Source organism: Sceloporus occidentalis, unplaced genomic scaffold, assembly GCF_023333645.1.
Source record: "Sceloporus occidentalis isolate IW3139 unplaced genomic scaffold, rSceOcc1.0.p SCAF_2, whole genome shotgun sequence".
In the NCBI taxonomy this organism is placed as follows: domain Eukaryota; kingdom Metazoa; phylum Chordata; class Lepidosauria; order Squamata; family Phrynosomatidae; genus Sceloporus; species Sceloporus occidentalis.
This window is the reverse complement of record NW_028316982.1, coordinates 171,076,822-171,094,614: the sequence shown is the minus strand read 5'-3', so window position 1 is coordinate 171,094,614 and position 17,793 is coordinate 171,076,822. Positions and strand designations below refer to the sequence as shown.

At 37.8% G+C, this 17,793-nt stretch overlaps 1 protein-coding gene across 1 annotated transcript in view; it reads left to right on the top strand.

The window, feature by feature from the left end:
* TMEM131 (transmembrane protein 131) overlaps positions 1 to 17,793 on the top strand; it is a 98,607-nt gene that overhangs the window by 69,765 nt on the left and 11,049 nt on the right. Inside the window, exons 23-31 of the mRNA XM_089508413.1 lie at positions 430 to 568; positions 676 to 785; positions 1,231 to 1,297; positions 3,138 to 3,289; positions 5,223 to 5,365; positions 5,596 to 5,782; positions 7,357 to 7,542; positions 8,601 to 8,759; positions 10,060 to 10,652. Coding sequence (XP_089364539.1) covers positions 430 to 568; positions 676 to 785; positions 1,231 to 1,297; positions 3,138 to 3,289; positions 5,223 to 5,365; positions 5,596 to 5,782; positions 7,357 to 7,542; positions 8,601 to 8,759; positions 10,060 to 10,652 — 1,736 coding nt within the window. The remainder of the gene's footprint in view (positions 1 to 429; positions 569 to 675; positions 786 to 1,230; positions 1,298 to 3,137; positions 3,290 to 5,222; positions 5,366 to 5,595; positions 5,783 to 7,356; positions 7,543 to 8,600; positions 8,760 to 10,059; positions 10,653 to 17,793) is intronic.

Sequence of the window (17,793 nt, the reverse complement as noted above, 5' to 3'; positions counted from 1 at the left end):
ACAGTAGTTTGGTCTGACTAGGAAGGCAGCTAGTCATACCCATGTTTTTACAAATATACCCAGCGATTCAAACAATATAACAACTTATATATTGAAGTAATAACTTGTATATTTCTATCCTATGATGACTGTAAACAGTAGTTACCAATTTATATACTACAGAATTCTTTCATAGATCCAACTAAGCTACAGTTGTCAGCATTCCTCAATATTTTTTTCCTTTCAGATACCACTCAGTTTCCATTGATACCACTGATGTCAAGTGTGCCTTCTATTTTTTAAAAAAATACACTTTTATGATGTAGAATTGTGACATTGACCATCTATAGTCCTTCACGCATGCAAATTTCACAAACTGTTGCCTTTTTGTTTAAATTGTAACATTTTTTCTTTATGCCATTATAATGGTTAATTATATTTCTTGTCTAGATTAAGTGCTGTATTTGAAGTGGACACAGATCTTCAGAAGGCTGTGACATCCAAAATCACAGCAGAGCTGGCTTGGCCTTCTTTATTAGGCTCAATGCGACATTTGGATTTCTCACTTACCAACACAAACAGTTCATCTGTGAGTTCTGACATTGTTAATGCAGTACTAATAAAACTTAAAATTAAATATTATTTTGTTGTTTCTATTTTGGGACAATAAATATCAATCCAAATTTATACCATTAGGAAGAAGAAATTCTTCTAGAAAATCCAGCAGATGTTCCTGTTTTTCTTCAGTTTCTTCCCATAGCATTGTATTCTAATCCATCAGGCTTCATTGATAAATTGATAGATCGGTGAGTAATGAGTTATAATCAGTAAGTAATAGGTAATGATATAGATAGATAAGTAATAGATAATAATTGGTAAGTAATTGATAAAAAGGTAAGCAGAGGGCTGGGAAAATGGCTTATCACATGCATTCCTTTTTTGTTCCTCAAACAAAGCCCTTTGTATATTGCTTCTTTGTAATAGAGGCAAAATAAATTGCCTTTGTTCTCTTCATGCATTTTCTCTCAAGTTCAGTTATTTCAATTTCAGCTGTTATAATATATAATGTTATACTTAATATTCATGAAAGGTGTTTTGTATGAAAATAGTGCCGTCCAGAAGCAGAACTAATTCTGTCAAGCAACTTCAACCAAACATTAATTATTAATGCAGCTTGTTCTTCATGTGCACTTATAATCATTCAAACATGCAAAATCATAAACATGTCCTAATTATATATTCCTGTTTTAGGTTTAATCTGAGTAAGCCAGAAAACTTTAATTTAAGGACATTAGAATTTCAAGTCTCTAGGAACTGTGTAAGTAATTTTAATTTGAGGGGGGGTGTCTTCAGACTGATTTTCATCAATGTTCATTTTATCTATTTCAAGTATTGGAGCTATTATAGTGTAATTGTTATATAAAAAACAAACAAACAAACACATGAGTTGTAATCTTAGATTCAGTGGTTCACATCCTGTCTCTCTGTGAAACTCTCCAGACAACCTGAGGCAAATAACTATCTCAGTCCCCCTCCTCCAGTAAAATGGAGACAAGTTGACTCATTTTATAGATCTGTCATATGCATAATTGAAAGTATCTATATTAAGAATTTATTTTTAGCTATCTTTATGTGAACAAGTTTTGGGCTCAGATAGCATCTTCCACATGTGTGATTCAATTCAATAAGTGAAATTCCTTAAGCACAAGGCAGATTTTCTCTTGCATCCAAATGTGCATTTATTACCTAGTTTCTAAAGCTGTAAACAACTGTGTGGAGAGGAGGGGGTCACAAACCCAGCCTTCAAACTTCGGGATCAAACTTTTGAATCAGACACATTTAATGGGTAAACCCTCTTGTTTATGAAGTGGGATTAAAAAAATAGTATCTTTAAAATTACAGGTATTAGAATCTATAATAAAATACAGTCAATCATAAAGGAGTGAAAATATACTGTGCTAAGAACTGTTCCCCCACCATTTCTCTGTCTCTACCTCTCCTCTGTACATTACACATTGTACATTAAAAAGGTTAATCATGTTAGCAGGGCCCTCCATAAATTGCTGTGAGTTTATGGAGGGTAATAAGTATCATTATTTCCATGTTTAAAAAAAAGGTTGTCATATTTTTAAAAAAAATGATTTGTGAATCTCATTGTTTCTTGCTACCTTAACTCGGCCTGTCAACTTTCTCCATAAGAGCAGTTTTCCATAAACAGGGAAGCCAGTTTGGTAAAGTAAATGTCTTAGATTCCTTCCAGTGTCTAGCAATAACCACAATGGCTGCCAGACAAAGGAGCTCAGTTAGATTCTTATGAAAATATGTTCCTTTAAGGAAGATATGTAACAGACATTTAATTATATTTAGAATGAATTTTTGACTTGTGATAGAAGAAATGTATACTATATACAAAAAAATGTATACAAAACGTATACTGTAAGACAAAAGTCTTCTAGCCACCACATAGCAAGGTATGATACTGGTTATTTTTGTCTCCAACATTTTGAGTTCAGATTCCTAGAAAAACAGATTAATCTGAGAAAGATATAATACTATCTGTGATGAAATGGAAAATGTTGATCCAACCTTGTGATTTGTCTCTACTCTTCAAACCATGGTCAATAATACTTGTTTAAGGAAGAGGAATAGAGTGTAGTTTGTCAATATATTCAAGCCAAGAAATTTTGGTTTGTACTAAAAAAGAAATATTTAATTAAACTGGAGTTAGCAGAGGGGGGAAAAAGTAAGCTTAGATGTTACAGTACCAAAACATGGTTTAATTATATGTTCAAACCAAACCATATTGTTTGTAAATCGACATCTAAATTTGTAGCTTTTGGGGGGGAAATGTGTAGGTGCCTTTGCGTTGAAGTATACTATGCAAATGATGTCAAGTAGAGATGGGGCAGTTGCAGCTCTCTAGATATTGCTGAGTTCCAAATATCATCATCCCTGACTATTAGCTGTACTGGGTGGCATGAATAGGAATTGAGGTCCAAACACAACTTGAGGGCCACAGATGGCCTTTCCCTATAATAAGTCTTGCTTTTTACAAAACTTAATGAGAGTAAACATGCAGCATTTTATAATGCTGCAGTATAGATACAGGATTATATGAGCTTCCTAACTTGAAATTTGATTTGTTTTCCTCATTCAAGGGCCTGGCATTGCAGAGCTCTACAGGACTTACCGAGGGACTGTCTCGGCAGTCAATTTTAAATGTAATTTTAAAGCCTGGAGAGAGAAAATCTGTCAAAGTAACATTTACACCAGTTCATAATAAAACAGTATCATCACTAATAATGATCAGGTACAGTATTTCTCTGAACTAAGAAAATGGAGATATCTGAATATAGAACTATATTTGTCTAGAATTATTGATTCGTAGCTTCTAGGCTAAAGTGTAACAGTTTTGTGATTATAGCTGAAGTTATGCAAGTACTTATGCATAAATATGTGTATATGTTAATGTATATGCATAGTTATGGAGTGGCTAATTGCTTGGACTGGCAAAACAGCATATTAACTGGACACGTGGCTACACTGATTTTTTTTTCAGGCTGCTGTGATTAAATATATTGCAATATGATATATATTTGACACATGTAGAAATACCAGATCATATAATATGTTCTTGGTATAATCCTACCTGGGTCAGACTTCTACAATGTTCTGAGATGCTTGTCAAATATATGGTTTATAATATGGTAATAAGAATGATCAACCCAACCATCTGTCACTTTTTTATACCCCTTATTCTTCCCAAATTGGGCTTCAAGATAGCTTACAAAGTACATATGGTTAAAATGTATGAAAAGTTGTTATTCAGAAAGTATAAACAGCAAAATTAAAATTGTATGAAACAGTCATTTAAAAAAAGAGAATGAAAGTTGTACAGCACATTGAAAAACCTCTTTCTTGAAAAATAATCAAATTCCAGAAGACTGCTGAAATAAAAAGTTCCTCATCTGTCCCTTCAACAACAGCAAAAATCCGTAGCCACCCTAGGAAAGAAATTCCAGAATAGAGCAAGCTGTCTTCCAATGTTACTATTGAATGTTACCTCTGAAGGTGGTCCAACTGAGCTAGGTGACTCCTCTGGGGATCTTACAAACCTGGGCAGCCTTATATGGAAAAATATGGTTCTTCAGATATGGTGGACTCAACCTGTGTAGAGCTTTATAGGTCATAAAGAATCACTTTGAGTAGTGCTCAGAAACAGACTGAAAGCCAGTGGAACTGTTCTAATAAGGGAGCTCTGTGCTTCCTATTAGCCCAAATTAACAATTGAACTGCAACTCTTTAGACCAATTGAGGTTTCCTGGCCACATCAGACATCCTTAGGGACAGATACAAGAAGGTAAAACAATATTCAGAATATCGAGGCTAAAGTCCAGCCAGCTATTTTAGGTGTTGAAGACTATTTTAGATGCTTAAGACAAAATCTAAATATTCCAAAGGCACCAGAACATTTCTGATCTTGGAAGCTAAGTAGATTTAGCTCTGGTTAGTACTAGATATGGGAGACCACAAACAAAATCAGGTCCTGTAGGCTATATTTCAGAGTAAGGAACTGTCAGAGATACCCTTGAGTGTTCCTTGCCTAAGAAAACCCTGTAAAATTCATAAGATGATAGGTGACTTGAAGGCACATATTCACTGGGCCCTTGGTATCCACTGGGGTTTGGTTCCAAGGTCTCCCGTGGATACCAAAATCCATGGATTCTCAAGTACCATTAATTCCATTAATCACAATCACCTGGTAAAATGATGTCCTTTATATAAAATGGCAAAGTCAAGGTTTGTTTTTGAAATTTATATATATATTTTAATACTTTCAAACTCTGGATGGTTGAATCCATGGATAAAGAATCTAAGGATACGAAAGGCCAACTGTACATACAGGCAAAGACTGGTGGTCAGTGAGAGTTCTGATAGCTTTTTTCAAGTAGTAGACGCCAGTGTATTATCACAAACTGCTGTGAGACTTAGAAATTTCCACCATTCCAACTCATCCTATTACTAGCGTTCAGGGAAACTGAGCAAAATCTTTCATATTACTTTTGATTCTAGTCTTAATTTACATTGCTAATTCCTTTTACCTGTTAATGACCTCAGAAAATTGGCAATGACTTTTATCTAGTGCAACATAACATGTGGTGAGTAATTTAAGATCAAGCAAAAACACATAGTTGGAAACAGTGGTGTGTTTAGTGGTTTCATAATTATTCCTTTGTCTACAGAAATAATTTGACTGTAATAGAAGCTATAGTTGTTAAAGGACAAGGAACAACTGAGAGCATGAGGATCGCAGGCAAACCACCTGGACCAGGAAGTTCTTTACGCTTTAAAATCACTGAAGCATTACTAAAAGACTGTACTGAAAGTGAGTATTCTGTGGTGAGACATTCACTGGGCAGACTTCAAAATGATATGTATGAAAAAGACTAAACAATTTACCATTTCATTTTTTTAAACGTAAAAATGGAAAAAGAGGAAAGTAGCTTTAATGGCTTTATAAAAACAAAGTCAATTATATACTAAAACTACTGTTTATTACAATAATTAGTATATTTTGTTAATCGATTCTTAACTGCCTTGTTCTTTTTTCTTCAGAAACTAAATTAAAGGAGCCAAATTTTACACTGAAAAGAACATTCAGAGTTGAGAATACAGGACAGCTTCAAATTAATATAAAATCCTTGGAAATAAGTGGATATTTATGTGAAGGATATGGATTTAAAGTAGTTAACTGTCAAGAATTTGCACTAAGCGCCAATGCCTCTAAAGACATTGTCATATTGTAAGTTTATTCTAATTACTGTCACTATATTCAGTTTATGCTAAAAGTTTGTGGCAGAAATTGGTGTATCTGTAGTGCACTGTATAACAATTACTAAGAAATACTATTTGCATCTCTTTCTCCTGTACAAGAAAAATTACTTTTCTTCCAGTGTTGATAACATAATGTGAACTGCATTAATGTGTCTAACCTCATGAGGAATACCAACAACAAATTCCAGAATCTTGTCCTTGTCCTCCCTTTCTTCACTGTCTGTGTGGGCACCATGATTGGCTCATTCCTTGGCCATTTTATTTACCGTACATACCCAACTATAAGTCGAGAAATTTATGCCCAAAAAATCAATCCGAAAATTCTGGCTCGACAAATATGCGTCAATACAGTAATAGTGCTTAGAAAGGTCCTGAAAGAAGCACCACCCCATGTGTCTCGGCAGTGATTTCAGAAAGATCTGCCAGCAGGGTGTGTGTGTGTGTGTGTAAGAGGTGATTCCTTTCCCGACCCAATGTTAAAGCCTTCTCTCCCCACCACACCTCACTCTTAAAGCCAGTTCCTTTCCAATCCGGTGTGAAAAATTTCTCTCTCTACCAAACCCCACATTTAAATCCACTTCTTTCCCGTCCCCATCTGATGTTAAAACTTTCTCCTCCAGCACCAGAGAAATGATGTTAGATGGTCAGGAGAAGTCCGGAGAAGGAGAAGGAGGAATGGAAGTGGTGTTTTCCCCTTTAGATACTTGGTTAGAGCCCCCTAAGTTTTATCCTCTATTTATCCACAGGTTATATTACAAATTAATGATTTTGACCCTAAAACCTTCCCTCAACTTATATACTCATGTTCTGTACCATCACCTTTATATAAAGAGTGCTTTCTGTAATTTCTCTAGAAGCATGCGCTTTGTGCCTGAAGTTAAAACTGATATGTCAGCACTCTTACATTCAGAAGCAGGTAAAATTCAATGCAGTGTTCAAATTTAGGAAGTGTTCTAATATCCTTTTAACAAGCATACTGTAGAACTTAAACTAACTTTTTTTTAGGGCTGGGGGGTGAGCTATGTCCCTTTGATTCCTTCAAAGCATTCCATCCTTACTCTAGCCTACACATACAGTACGTCAGGATCTGTGGCAATTGCTCATAGTTCCTGTAGCCACTTTCTCTTAGTGGCAGCTTTGATTGAAAATATCACTGAAGTTTTCCTGAAGTTTGTCAAGATGTAGTGAGGTGGGGAAATGGATCTTAATACAAAGGGAATCCCAAAACTCAAAGGGGCCTGGCCCAGTTCAGTTATGTACCCAAAGGAAGGGGACTGTGAAAAGGGGAGAGGAAATAATGAACTCCTTTTTCAGGATCCTTGTATTACCATTTTAACCTGAATTCCATTGATAATTTATATAATCACATATGCTTACGGTATGTGGACGCTCAGAGCCATAGAAGGTGCTGTTGAATCCTAGGGTGGCCGTAACCTAATCTGAACATTTAAACATAATATTCTCAATGGAAATGGAATAAATGTGATAAAATATAACACAGCATGATAAAGTTATATGTAACTGTTCTTTACTCTTTAACAGGTTTACACCAGATTTCACTACTTCCAGAGTCATTCGTGAATTGAAGCTAACCACAGCAGGAGGCTCTGAATTTATATTCATATTAAATGCATCTCTTCCTCATCATATGTTAGCTACTTGTGCTGAAGCCCTGCCCAGGCCCAGCTGGGAGTTGGCACTCTATGTAGTAGTCTCAGGAATAATGAGGTACTAGGCATTATTTTAGTGCCTTGTTTATAATACATGATACACTGTTTCCAAGTCAATAAATGTCAGGGAAATGTGCCATTTCTGTTAAAAATAAATATGAAATCTGAAGCAAATGATAGGTGTTGGCTACACTTTGCTGTGGTGCTAATATGTTATGCACTTAGAAGCTTTTAAAAAAAAATCTGCTTCAGCATTAAAGAATTGTATCTAGTCCAGTACTAATCAGGAAATGTATAGTTTGTTTTGCTTTTAGAGCTTATCTAGTCCTAGATTTGTTGGTATCCCATTACTGCAATTGTTGATGTAGCCCAAAAAAACAGAGCAAATGGGAAACTAATAGGAATAAAAGGAATTTTTTGTCCCATGTTGCAAGACAAACTCTCGATTCTGGTAACTGAAGAATGCAAAAGCCTATGGGAATCTGTATATAGTCCAGTATACAGTATGTACCATAAGTGGGATTGTTTATATAAAGAATGGTGGCATATATTAGCAGATTTTAGAAACTGAGCAAGCAACTGCTGTACTCTTTTAAGAGCTTCTTTCAAATGATTTAGGCAGCAGTTGGATCAAGGTTGTGGGAGGTTGTTTCTTCTTACATATCCCATATCAGAGAAAGTTAACTGGGAAACTCCTGTAAGAAACAGATCCTAAATTCAGGTACTACTTGTTAACTGATATACTTTCTCTAGCTGGAGCTCACTCTTAAGAATTCAACTTTCTGGGCAAGTTACCATTACCCCAGCCTCAGCAACTCATAGGTGGCATTTCTTCTGCTGTTTTCTCTACTGTTTTGAAGACCACTGTCTGAGATTAGTTTTATGAGTTTTAATTATATATCCTGTAATATGCATATATGCACAAATTAATTGTGTAGTGTGTAGAGGCTACTGAAACTTTGTGCATCTCTTTGCCAGCATGTTGAGATTTTATGATTTGTAGAGGTGACAGTCTAGTGTTGTTATTCTTGGTTTGTCAAAAAGTGATGAGCTTGTCTTATATCTCCAGTTTTTGAATTCTGGAATGGTAATACTACCGATGCTTATCTTTTTCAGCTTGCTCTTCCTTTTGGTAATTGGAACAGCTTATTTAGAAGCTCAAGGAATTTGGGAGCCATTCAGAAGACGCCTGTCCTTTGAGGCAACCAATCCTCCATTTGATATGGGAAGAACGTTTGATCTCAGGAGAATAGTAGGAATTTCATCTGATGGAAAGTAAGCCTCTACTTATAAATTGGATGCTTATTAAAGACATTGTTTACAGTACAAGTTGTCTTTATGAAGGAGGCTGCTAGGACAATGGAAGCAAAAATATCTAGGGAATTCAAAATGACTGGTACTGATGTCAGGCTATGTAGTACTTGGAACAATTAATGATTCCTCATTTTAAACCCAGAACATCAACTGCATATAGTTAAAAAAAATTCTATCTGGGGATATAGGTTACATTACATAAACACAGTAGGTCTGTTTTTATTGTGATTTTTGTTGTTGTTGTTGTATTTTGGAGAAGATAAGGTAGGAAATAAATTTCAGATTCTACCTGCAGAAATCAGAATTTGTGTACAGTCATCTCATCCATTGTCATAATTCATATAATTGTTGTTCCCAAGCTTTATTAATTCATTGGATTTATATCTTGCCTTTCTCACAAAATGGAATTGAAGGCACAAAACCAGACTTCGAATAATTGCATGATTTTGTGCAATGTACTGAAAAAATGCTACCAAAATGGAAGGAACGGGGTACCAAATAAAATACATACATAAGGAAAGAGTGAAAAGAGAGAGAAGAATTTCTTTGAAAAAAACAGGTCCAATAAGTGTATGTCAATGGAATCTGTGTAAATTATTACCTATTGTCTTTTGAAATGGGACAGAAATAAGCTTTCCTGGCTGGTATCTGTAGTATTACCTGTTATTTTGTGACAAGGCATGATACATTTTCCTTTACAATTAACACCTTGTCTCTTAAGGCTTTTGGGACAATCTAAGCATTATACCTGCTCCTTAGCACTCAGCAGAAGCTGTAATATATTAAATTGGCCTTAGTCTTTTAGCTACAAACATTAACAATTACTAATGGGTTTTGCTAAATAGGTTTGTAACACTGTAGCAGCTGTTTTCAAAATATACTCATCCCTCCACATTCTCTGGGGTTAGGGACGCAGGAACTCTGTGAATGTGGGAAAATTGCAAATAACAAAAACACTATGCTTTCATTTGAGTGAACACTTCTGTAGGAATCTCTAGGTTCTCCAGTTCAACTCTGCCAGACATTGACCATAGAATTGCACTGGAGGAGCTACAAATGCCTAGTGGAACATCTCTAGATCTTTCAGTGCAAGTTTTAGTTAAGGTTGACCATAGAGTTGCTCTGGAGGACCTAGATATTCCTAGAGAGAACATGTTAATAAAATCCATGAATAATCAAATCCACAAAAGTCAAAGCCGCAAATGTAGACAGACAGGTGTATTTAGCTTGAGAGGTTTAAATATCTTTACTCTGCTTCCAGCTTGAATGCACTTGGATCAGATTCTAACCACAGCTCTTCCAGAGGAATCTATGGACCAGGAAGCTCCTCAACACGATCCAGTGCAGGACATCATAAGCAATGCATCTCAACAGTAAACCTGCACAGCAATAGAAATTCAGCTGAAATTGAGAATGTGAAATTTAAAAACAGTTCAAATGTTTCTAGCAGGACTTCCATGCAGACAGGTTCTGCACAGTCAGCAAACAGAGCAAGTTCCCTTTTTCAGGACTCGAATGCTGCAAATCAGAATCATACAGCAGGTAGAAAATCCAGGGGTGCAAAGCAAAATATACAGTCAAACCAGCATCATGCTCCAGTTTTACTGGAGCAGCACTTATCACAGCCACCAGTAGTGCCTCAGCAGCAAGAACAGCAGAATCAAGATTCCCTACCCCAATCACAGCATCCAACTCCTTCACATTCAGAATGTGCCGGAAACACAAGGCACAGCTCAGAGGACTCAGATTTTGCTACTTTGATAGAAACCATGGATAAAGACTCTGATCACCCTGAATCCCCTTCTCCAGATGTGTTTGTAGAACACCCCCCATCTCCAGTAGGAAAAAACAAAGGTAATAAACTTCTCTTTCACCTTATTAAAAAGTACTTACATTGGAACTTATGTTGTAGTTCCTAAGTAAGAAAATTCCTAAGTAAAATGGTATCATCTGTCATCCATTTTTTCTTTCATGAGTAGAACCACCAGCAGCTTATATTTGACCCTGAGCAGTTGCTGTCCTGGAAGACCCCCCAGAACCTCCATAATGCTCTTATAGCACAGATTATTAGATGTGGGTAATATTGAGGGACAGTCATGGGTAGTAGATGATATGGGTACTTGCACAAAAAGTAGCACAGTTCTAACTGCCTTGCAGTCCTTAAGCCTGCCACTGAAGAACAGTGCTGAGTTAAACAGCTGCAACTGCTTAATTCATTCATATATTAAGTGCCTTTTGACTGACAGTTTATAGGCAGAAACACAGGATATGGAAAGAAGTCAGCTTTAGACTTTAATTTTTTGTGTGTGTGTGTTAAGAAGTGTTATAAACATGTGATTTAAATGATTACATGCATTCTCCTAGAAATCAGAATAAATTAATTTAAAGTGCACATTTTTATAACACCTCTCTTTTCCATGTGTGCATAAATGTCTCAGTTGTAAATATGTGCTTGAAGTCTTAAAAGAAAACAAAGTTCATAGTTGTTGTTTTTAATTTTGCATTTACAAATTATTTCATTTTTAGAAATTAATTATTGAAAACATTTTGTATCCTTCCAAGGCAGTTCAAAGCTGCATCCCTGATCCTTTAGGGGAATGCATCCTAAACAGGATGGGTTTGTGTTGTTAGATGGAAGGTCCTATTAGCTAAGAACATGTCTGACTCATCTAGAACAAGCTACACTTTGTTAACTCTTATCCAGACCTTAAGCTATTCAGTAAAATTAATTGAAGTCCCACTTCCTTGGATTGAGATGGAGGACGGCAGAAGGAGTGTTGAATGTAATCAGCATACCTGAATACATGAAATATTAATAATTATGTGTTGTGTGCCTTCTAGTCATTTCTGACTTATGGGTGAAGCTAAGGCGAACCTATCATGGAGTTTTTCTTCAGAAGGGGCTTGCCACTGTCATACTCTGAAGCTGAGAGTGTGATTTGCCCAAGATCCCCCAGTGTTTTTTCATGGCTGAACTGGGATTTGAACCTCAGTCTCCGGAGTCCTAGTCCAATGTTCAAACCACTACTTAAATTTGTATACCCTCCCCTATATTGAAAGAGCTCCAGGGGGTGGGGGAGGGATACAATAAAATCAATTTAAACAGTTCAAAATGTGAAATGTTGTGTGTCATCAAGTCAGTTCAACTTATGCCAACCCTAAGATGATCCTATCATGGAGGTTTTTTGGCCAAATTCGTTCAGAGAAGTTTTTGCCTTTAATAATAATATTATTATTTTAATAATAAAAACTTCTCGTTCAGAGAAGTTTTTGCCTTTACCTTGCTTTGAGACTGAGAGAGTGTGACTTGCCCAAGGTTGCACAGTGATTTTTCATAGCTGAGCAACGTTTCAAGCCCTGATCTCCAGAGTCATAGTCCAGCATTCAAACCACTAAACCATGCTGGTTCTGTGAAATAGTAAAAGATACTTTACAGTCTGAAAACATATTAAAGTATAAAGTATATACCAGTGCTTCTGATCTTTGTGATCAGCAGTGATTTTTCCCCAGCATGCCAAGGACCAGCACCATATTTGCGCCCATTGGCAACAACTGTATTTTTTTTTCTTTCCTGCAAATTCATGAGGGACTGGCAGCCAATGACTCAGGGACTGCCATCAATCCAGGGACCACACTTTTGAATAGCACTTGTATATGGTACTGTAAACAAGTTAAAACTATGTACAAATGGATAAAATCATTGAAAAACCCCCATCCTTTAATAAAAAGCCATGTTTTAACTTGGCACAAGAATGAAACAAATGTTTGCACTAAGGGAGGGTATTCTACACCTTCTGTGGCACAATAGAGAGGGCCCCATCCAACACAGTGTAGTTTTCCTATTGGTAGAACCCTTCATCAGACCCAAAATGTTGGACTGGCTACATAGGGTGAAGCAGGTCTTCAAGTATCAAGATCCAAAAACAGTCTAAGGCTCAGATATTACCACCAGCACCTTGAATTTTGATTGGAAGAATACTGGTGCCAGTGAAATTCCTTTAAGACTGGTGTTTTATATCTGATGTTCTGGTCAGTTGTCCTGGTGTTGTATATTACCTTGGCTACAACTTCTGAGTTGTCTTCAAGGGAAGTCCCATATAGAGAAAGTGCAATAGACTAATTGGAACATTACTAATCCATGAACCACTGTATCTTAGTTATCTCTATCCAGGAAAAGCCATAGCTTTCAACTGTAAGTGGACCCAGGTGATTTGTTAGCCATAGAATCCAGCAAGCAGAGATAGATTTAGGAGTACTCCCAGTCTTACACACCCACTTCCTCAAGGAATTATATCCAATTCCAGACATGAGAATCATCAAGCCACAGAATCTTTTTTATCAGAATTCAGTTTTAGTATATTGTCCTTAACTAGCCCATTATATTGTTCAGGTACTGCTCCAGAACCTTCACAGCCCCAAACAAATCAATAAGATTGATCATCACTGTAATGTTTGCACTACCTGTAGCTATTCTAGGGGCTTCACATTATGAAGAAAGTTGTATGAGAAAAAATCTATCTTCATCTTAGCAGGGCTTGGCTTTTCATGACCTGAATTATATGTTTCAAATATCAGCTGGGATTATGGTTGTATGCCTGAGTTTCAATAACTTAACTATCTGTATAGAACCATGATCCCTGGAAAGTGCAGAGGAACAATCCTTGCAAAGTGGATTATCCTTGGTGTTGCCTCTTTGCACTTACATACTGTTGTTGTTTTGTAGGGGTAGACAAATTTCAAAAAAGTTCTTGAGTGGTTTTGTATCATTATTTATACACCTCAGTGATTTCTATGGATGGTTCTGTTAATAACCATTTTTATGTATATGAAGAAATAAACATTTAGAAGAATCAAATCACGAAGAAATATTCGGTCTTTAAAAGGATTACTTCACCTGACTTGCTACAAGACTAATATGAGCATGTTAGAGACTATGAAAGATAATTTTCATTAATCTGTTTTTAATACATGTTTAAAATAAAAGAAAGTATATATTATAAAGCACATGTTGGGCCCTGCCATTCTTTGATCATTGACTACATTGTTTAGAGCTGAGAAGATTTGGAGTCCAATGTCTGGAAGACTGCATTTCTAGTCCCTCTACTATTGGGGTGGGTGTTGTATTTCCTAGGCATTAGCAGTTACAAGCCGTGCATTTGCTTATCATAGAATCATAGAATCGTAGAGATGGAAGAGACCACTAGGGCCATCCAGTCCAACCCCCTGCCATGCAGGAAATCCAAATCAAAGCATCCCTGACAGATGGCCATCCAGCCTCTGTTTAAAGACCGCCAAGGAAGGAGACTCTATTACCTTCCGAGGAAGTGCATTCCACTGTCGAACAGCCCTTACTGTCAGGAAGTTCCTCCTAATGTTCAGGTGGAATCTCTTTTCCTGTAGCTTGCATCCATTGTTCCGGGTCCTGTTCTCTGGAGCAGCAGAAAACAAGCTTGCTCCCTCCTCAATATGACATCCTTTCAAATATTTAAACAGGGCTATCATATCACCTCTTAACCTTCTTTTCTCCAGGCTAAACATCCCCAGCTCCCTAAGTCGTTCCTCATAGGGCATGGTTTCCAGACCCTTCACCATTTTTGTCGCCCTCCTTTGGACACGCTCCAGTTTCTCAATGTCCTTTCTGAATTGTGGCGCCCAGAACTGGACACAATATTCTAGGTGGGGCCTGACCAAAGCAGAATACAGTGGCACTATTACTTCTCTTGATCTAGACACTATACTTCTATTGATGCAGCCTAAAATAGCATTGGCCTTTTTAGCTGCCGCATCACACTGTTCACTCGTGTTCAACTTGTGGTCTACTTGGACTCCTAGATCCCTTTCACACGTAGTTTCATTCAGCCAGGTGTCACCCATCCTATATCTGTGCATTTTATTTTTCCGCCCTAAGTGCAATACCTTACATTTCTCTGTGTTGAATTTCATTTTGTTAGCTTTGGCCCAGCTTTCTAGTCTATTCAGGTCATTTTGAATCTTGATCCTGTCCTCTGGGGTATTAGCTATTCCTCCTAATTTGGTGTCATCTGCAAATTTGATAAGTATGCTCCCAATTCTGTCATCCAGGTCATTGATAAAGATGTTGAATAACACTGGGCCCAGGACAGAGCCCTGTGGGACCCCACTGGTCACTTCTCTCCAGGATGAAAAGGAGCCATTGTTGAGCACCCTTTGGGTTCGGCCGGTCAACCAATTACAGATCCATTTAACAGTTCCTTTGTCTAGCCCACATTTTACAAGCTTGTTTGCAAGAATGTCATGGGAAACCTTGTCAAAGGCCTTACTGAAATCAAGATATACTATATCCACAGCATTCCCTTCATCTACCATGCTGGTAATTTTGTCAAAGAAAGAGATTAGATTTGTCTGGCATGACTTGTTTCTCTGAAACCCATGTTGACTTTTTGTGTTTATGGCATTGCCTTCTAGATGTTCACAGACTCTCTGTTTAATGATCTGCTCCAGAATCTTTCCTAGAACTGATGTCAGACTAACTGGACGATAATTGTTGGGATCCTCTTTTTTCCCCTTTTTGAAGATGGGGACAACGTTTGCCCTCCTCCAGTCTGCTGGGATCTCTCCTGTTCTCCAGGAGTTTTCAAATATGATTGCCAATGGCTCCGATATTACTTTTGCCAGTTCTTTTAATACCCTTGGATGGAGTTCATCTGGTCCCGGAGACTTAAATTCATTTAGATTAACAAGGTGTTCCTCTACTATCTCTTTACTTATTCTGTGCTGAAATTCCCCTATTCTGTCCTCTGCTCCATTATCCTCAGGTTGAGCACCCTTTGCCTTTTCTGAGAAGACTGAGGCAAAGAAGGTGTTGAGTAATTCTGCCTTTTCTCTATCTCCTGTTAGCATTTTGCCATCTTCTCCACGCAGTGGCCCTACCGTTTCCTTCTTCTTCCTCTTGCTGCGGACATATCCAAAAAAGCCCTTTTTATTGTTCTTAACCTCTCTAGCAAGCCTGAGTTCATTCTGCGCTTTAGCTTTTCTGACTTTACCCCTACACATGCCTGCTATTTCTTTGAATTCCTTTTTTGTGATTTCCCCCTTTTTCCATTTCTTATACATGTTCCGTTTCAAACTTAGCTCGGTTGAAAGTTCCTTAGTCATCCATCCTGGTTTCTTGAGACACCTCCCATTTTTCTTTCTCACTGGAACTGTTTGAAATTGTGCCTTCAGTATCTCCCTTTTGAGAAAGTCCCATCCGTCCTGAACTCCTTTATCTTTTAGTATTTCTGACCATGGAATCGCCCTCAATACTTCTCTAAGTTTACTGAAATCCGCTCTCCTAAAGTCTAGGATGCGTGTCTGACTCTGCCTGGCTTCTCCTTTCACTAATAATAAAATAAAATCTTTATTTATATCCCGCCCTTCCAAAAAGATCAGGGCGGCTTACAAATGCAACAGTGCAACAAATACAGGTTAAAAACACAACAACATCAGTACCAATACAAATTTAAAAATAACAATAAAAGCCCCATTAGCCCATCCTCATGGCCACGGAAGAGGAGGGAGGCCCACAGGATGTTTAGTCGGGGAATGCCTGCTTAAATAGGAAGGTCTTAAGATCCTGTATTACAAACTCCAGGAGAACATGGTCACTTCCACCTAATGATCCCACCACTTGCACCCCATTAACCAAGTCATCCTTGTTGGTTAGGATCAGATCTAAAATAGCTGACCCCCTTGTTGCCTCTTCCACCTTTTGGACCATGAAATTGTCTTCCAGGCAAGTGAGGAATTTGCTAGACCTTGAGGATTTTGCTGAGTTTGCCTTCCAGCAAATATCAGGATAGTTGAAGTCGCCCATCACTACTACATCTCTCTTTTCTGACTGTGTGGTCATCTGTTCTAGAAAGATATCATCCAATTCCTCAGTCTGACTTGGGGGTCTGTAGTAGACTCCCACCGTAACACCCTTGTTGTTTCCCTCCCCTTTGATTCTTATCCAGATGCTCTCCACCTGGCTTCCATGATTGATGTCCAGGATCTCTTCACTGGTGTAAATATCTCTGACATATAGTGCTATTCCTCCTCCTTTCCTGTTTGGCCTATTTCTCTTAATAAGGTTATACCCCTCTATTTCCACATTCCAATCATGAGACTCATCCCACCAGGTTTCAGTGATGCCTATTATATCATATTTGCTTTGTTGTACTAGGAGTTCGAGTTCATCTTGCTTATTTCCCATGCTCTGTGCATTAGTGTAGAGACATCGCAGACCATGGTTCCCTTTTACTTGCTGCCTGTGCAAGTTTTTTTGCCTCCCACTGTTGGGTCCTTGCACTGTTTGCCTTGTTTCCTCTGTGTCAGTTTGACTATTTTCGCCATCCCTTTCGCCTTTCTTAATATTGTCTCCCTTCCCCTTGGAACTCAGTTTAAAGCTCTCCTGATCAAGTTCTTGAGACTGTTGGCAAAAACATTTCTTCCAACTGGCGTGAGATGCAACCCGTCCGTTACAAGAAGTCCCTCCTCATGGAACCGCAGCCCATGATCGAAGAATCCAAATCCTTCTCGGCGGCACCATCTGCGAAGCCGGTTGTTCACATCTGCTATTTTCCTCTCCCTTCCTGGACCATGCCCTTCAACTGGCAGAAGAGACGAGATGACAACCTGTACATCCATTCCTTTCAGCTTCCTACCAAGCTCCTCGTAATCCCTTTTGATGTTCTGAATGCTGTGTCTTGCAGTATCATTAATTCCCACGTTGACCAAAAGGAAGGGGTATTGGTCAGTAGGCTTGACCAGTCTTGTCAGCCTCTCTGTCACATCACGGATCTTTGCACCTGGAAGACAACACACCTCTCGAGACATCTTGTCAGGCCTACAAATCACTGCTTCTGTACCCCTCAGCAAGGAGTCCCCTACTACTTAACAGTTCTTAGTTGCTTGTTAATATAGTGTAGCTAGAAAACTTGGAAAAATTGGATATCGACCAATGGACATTCTCTGTAAAGCAAAAATAAGGTGT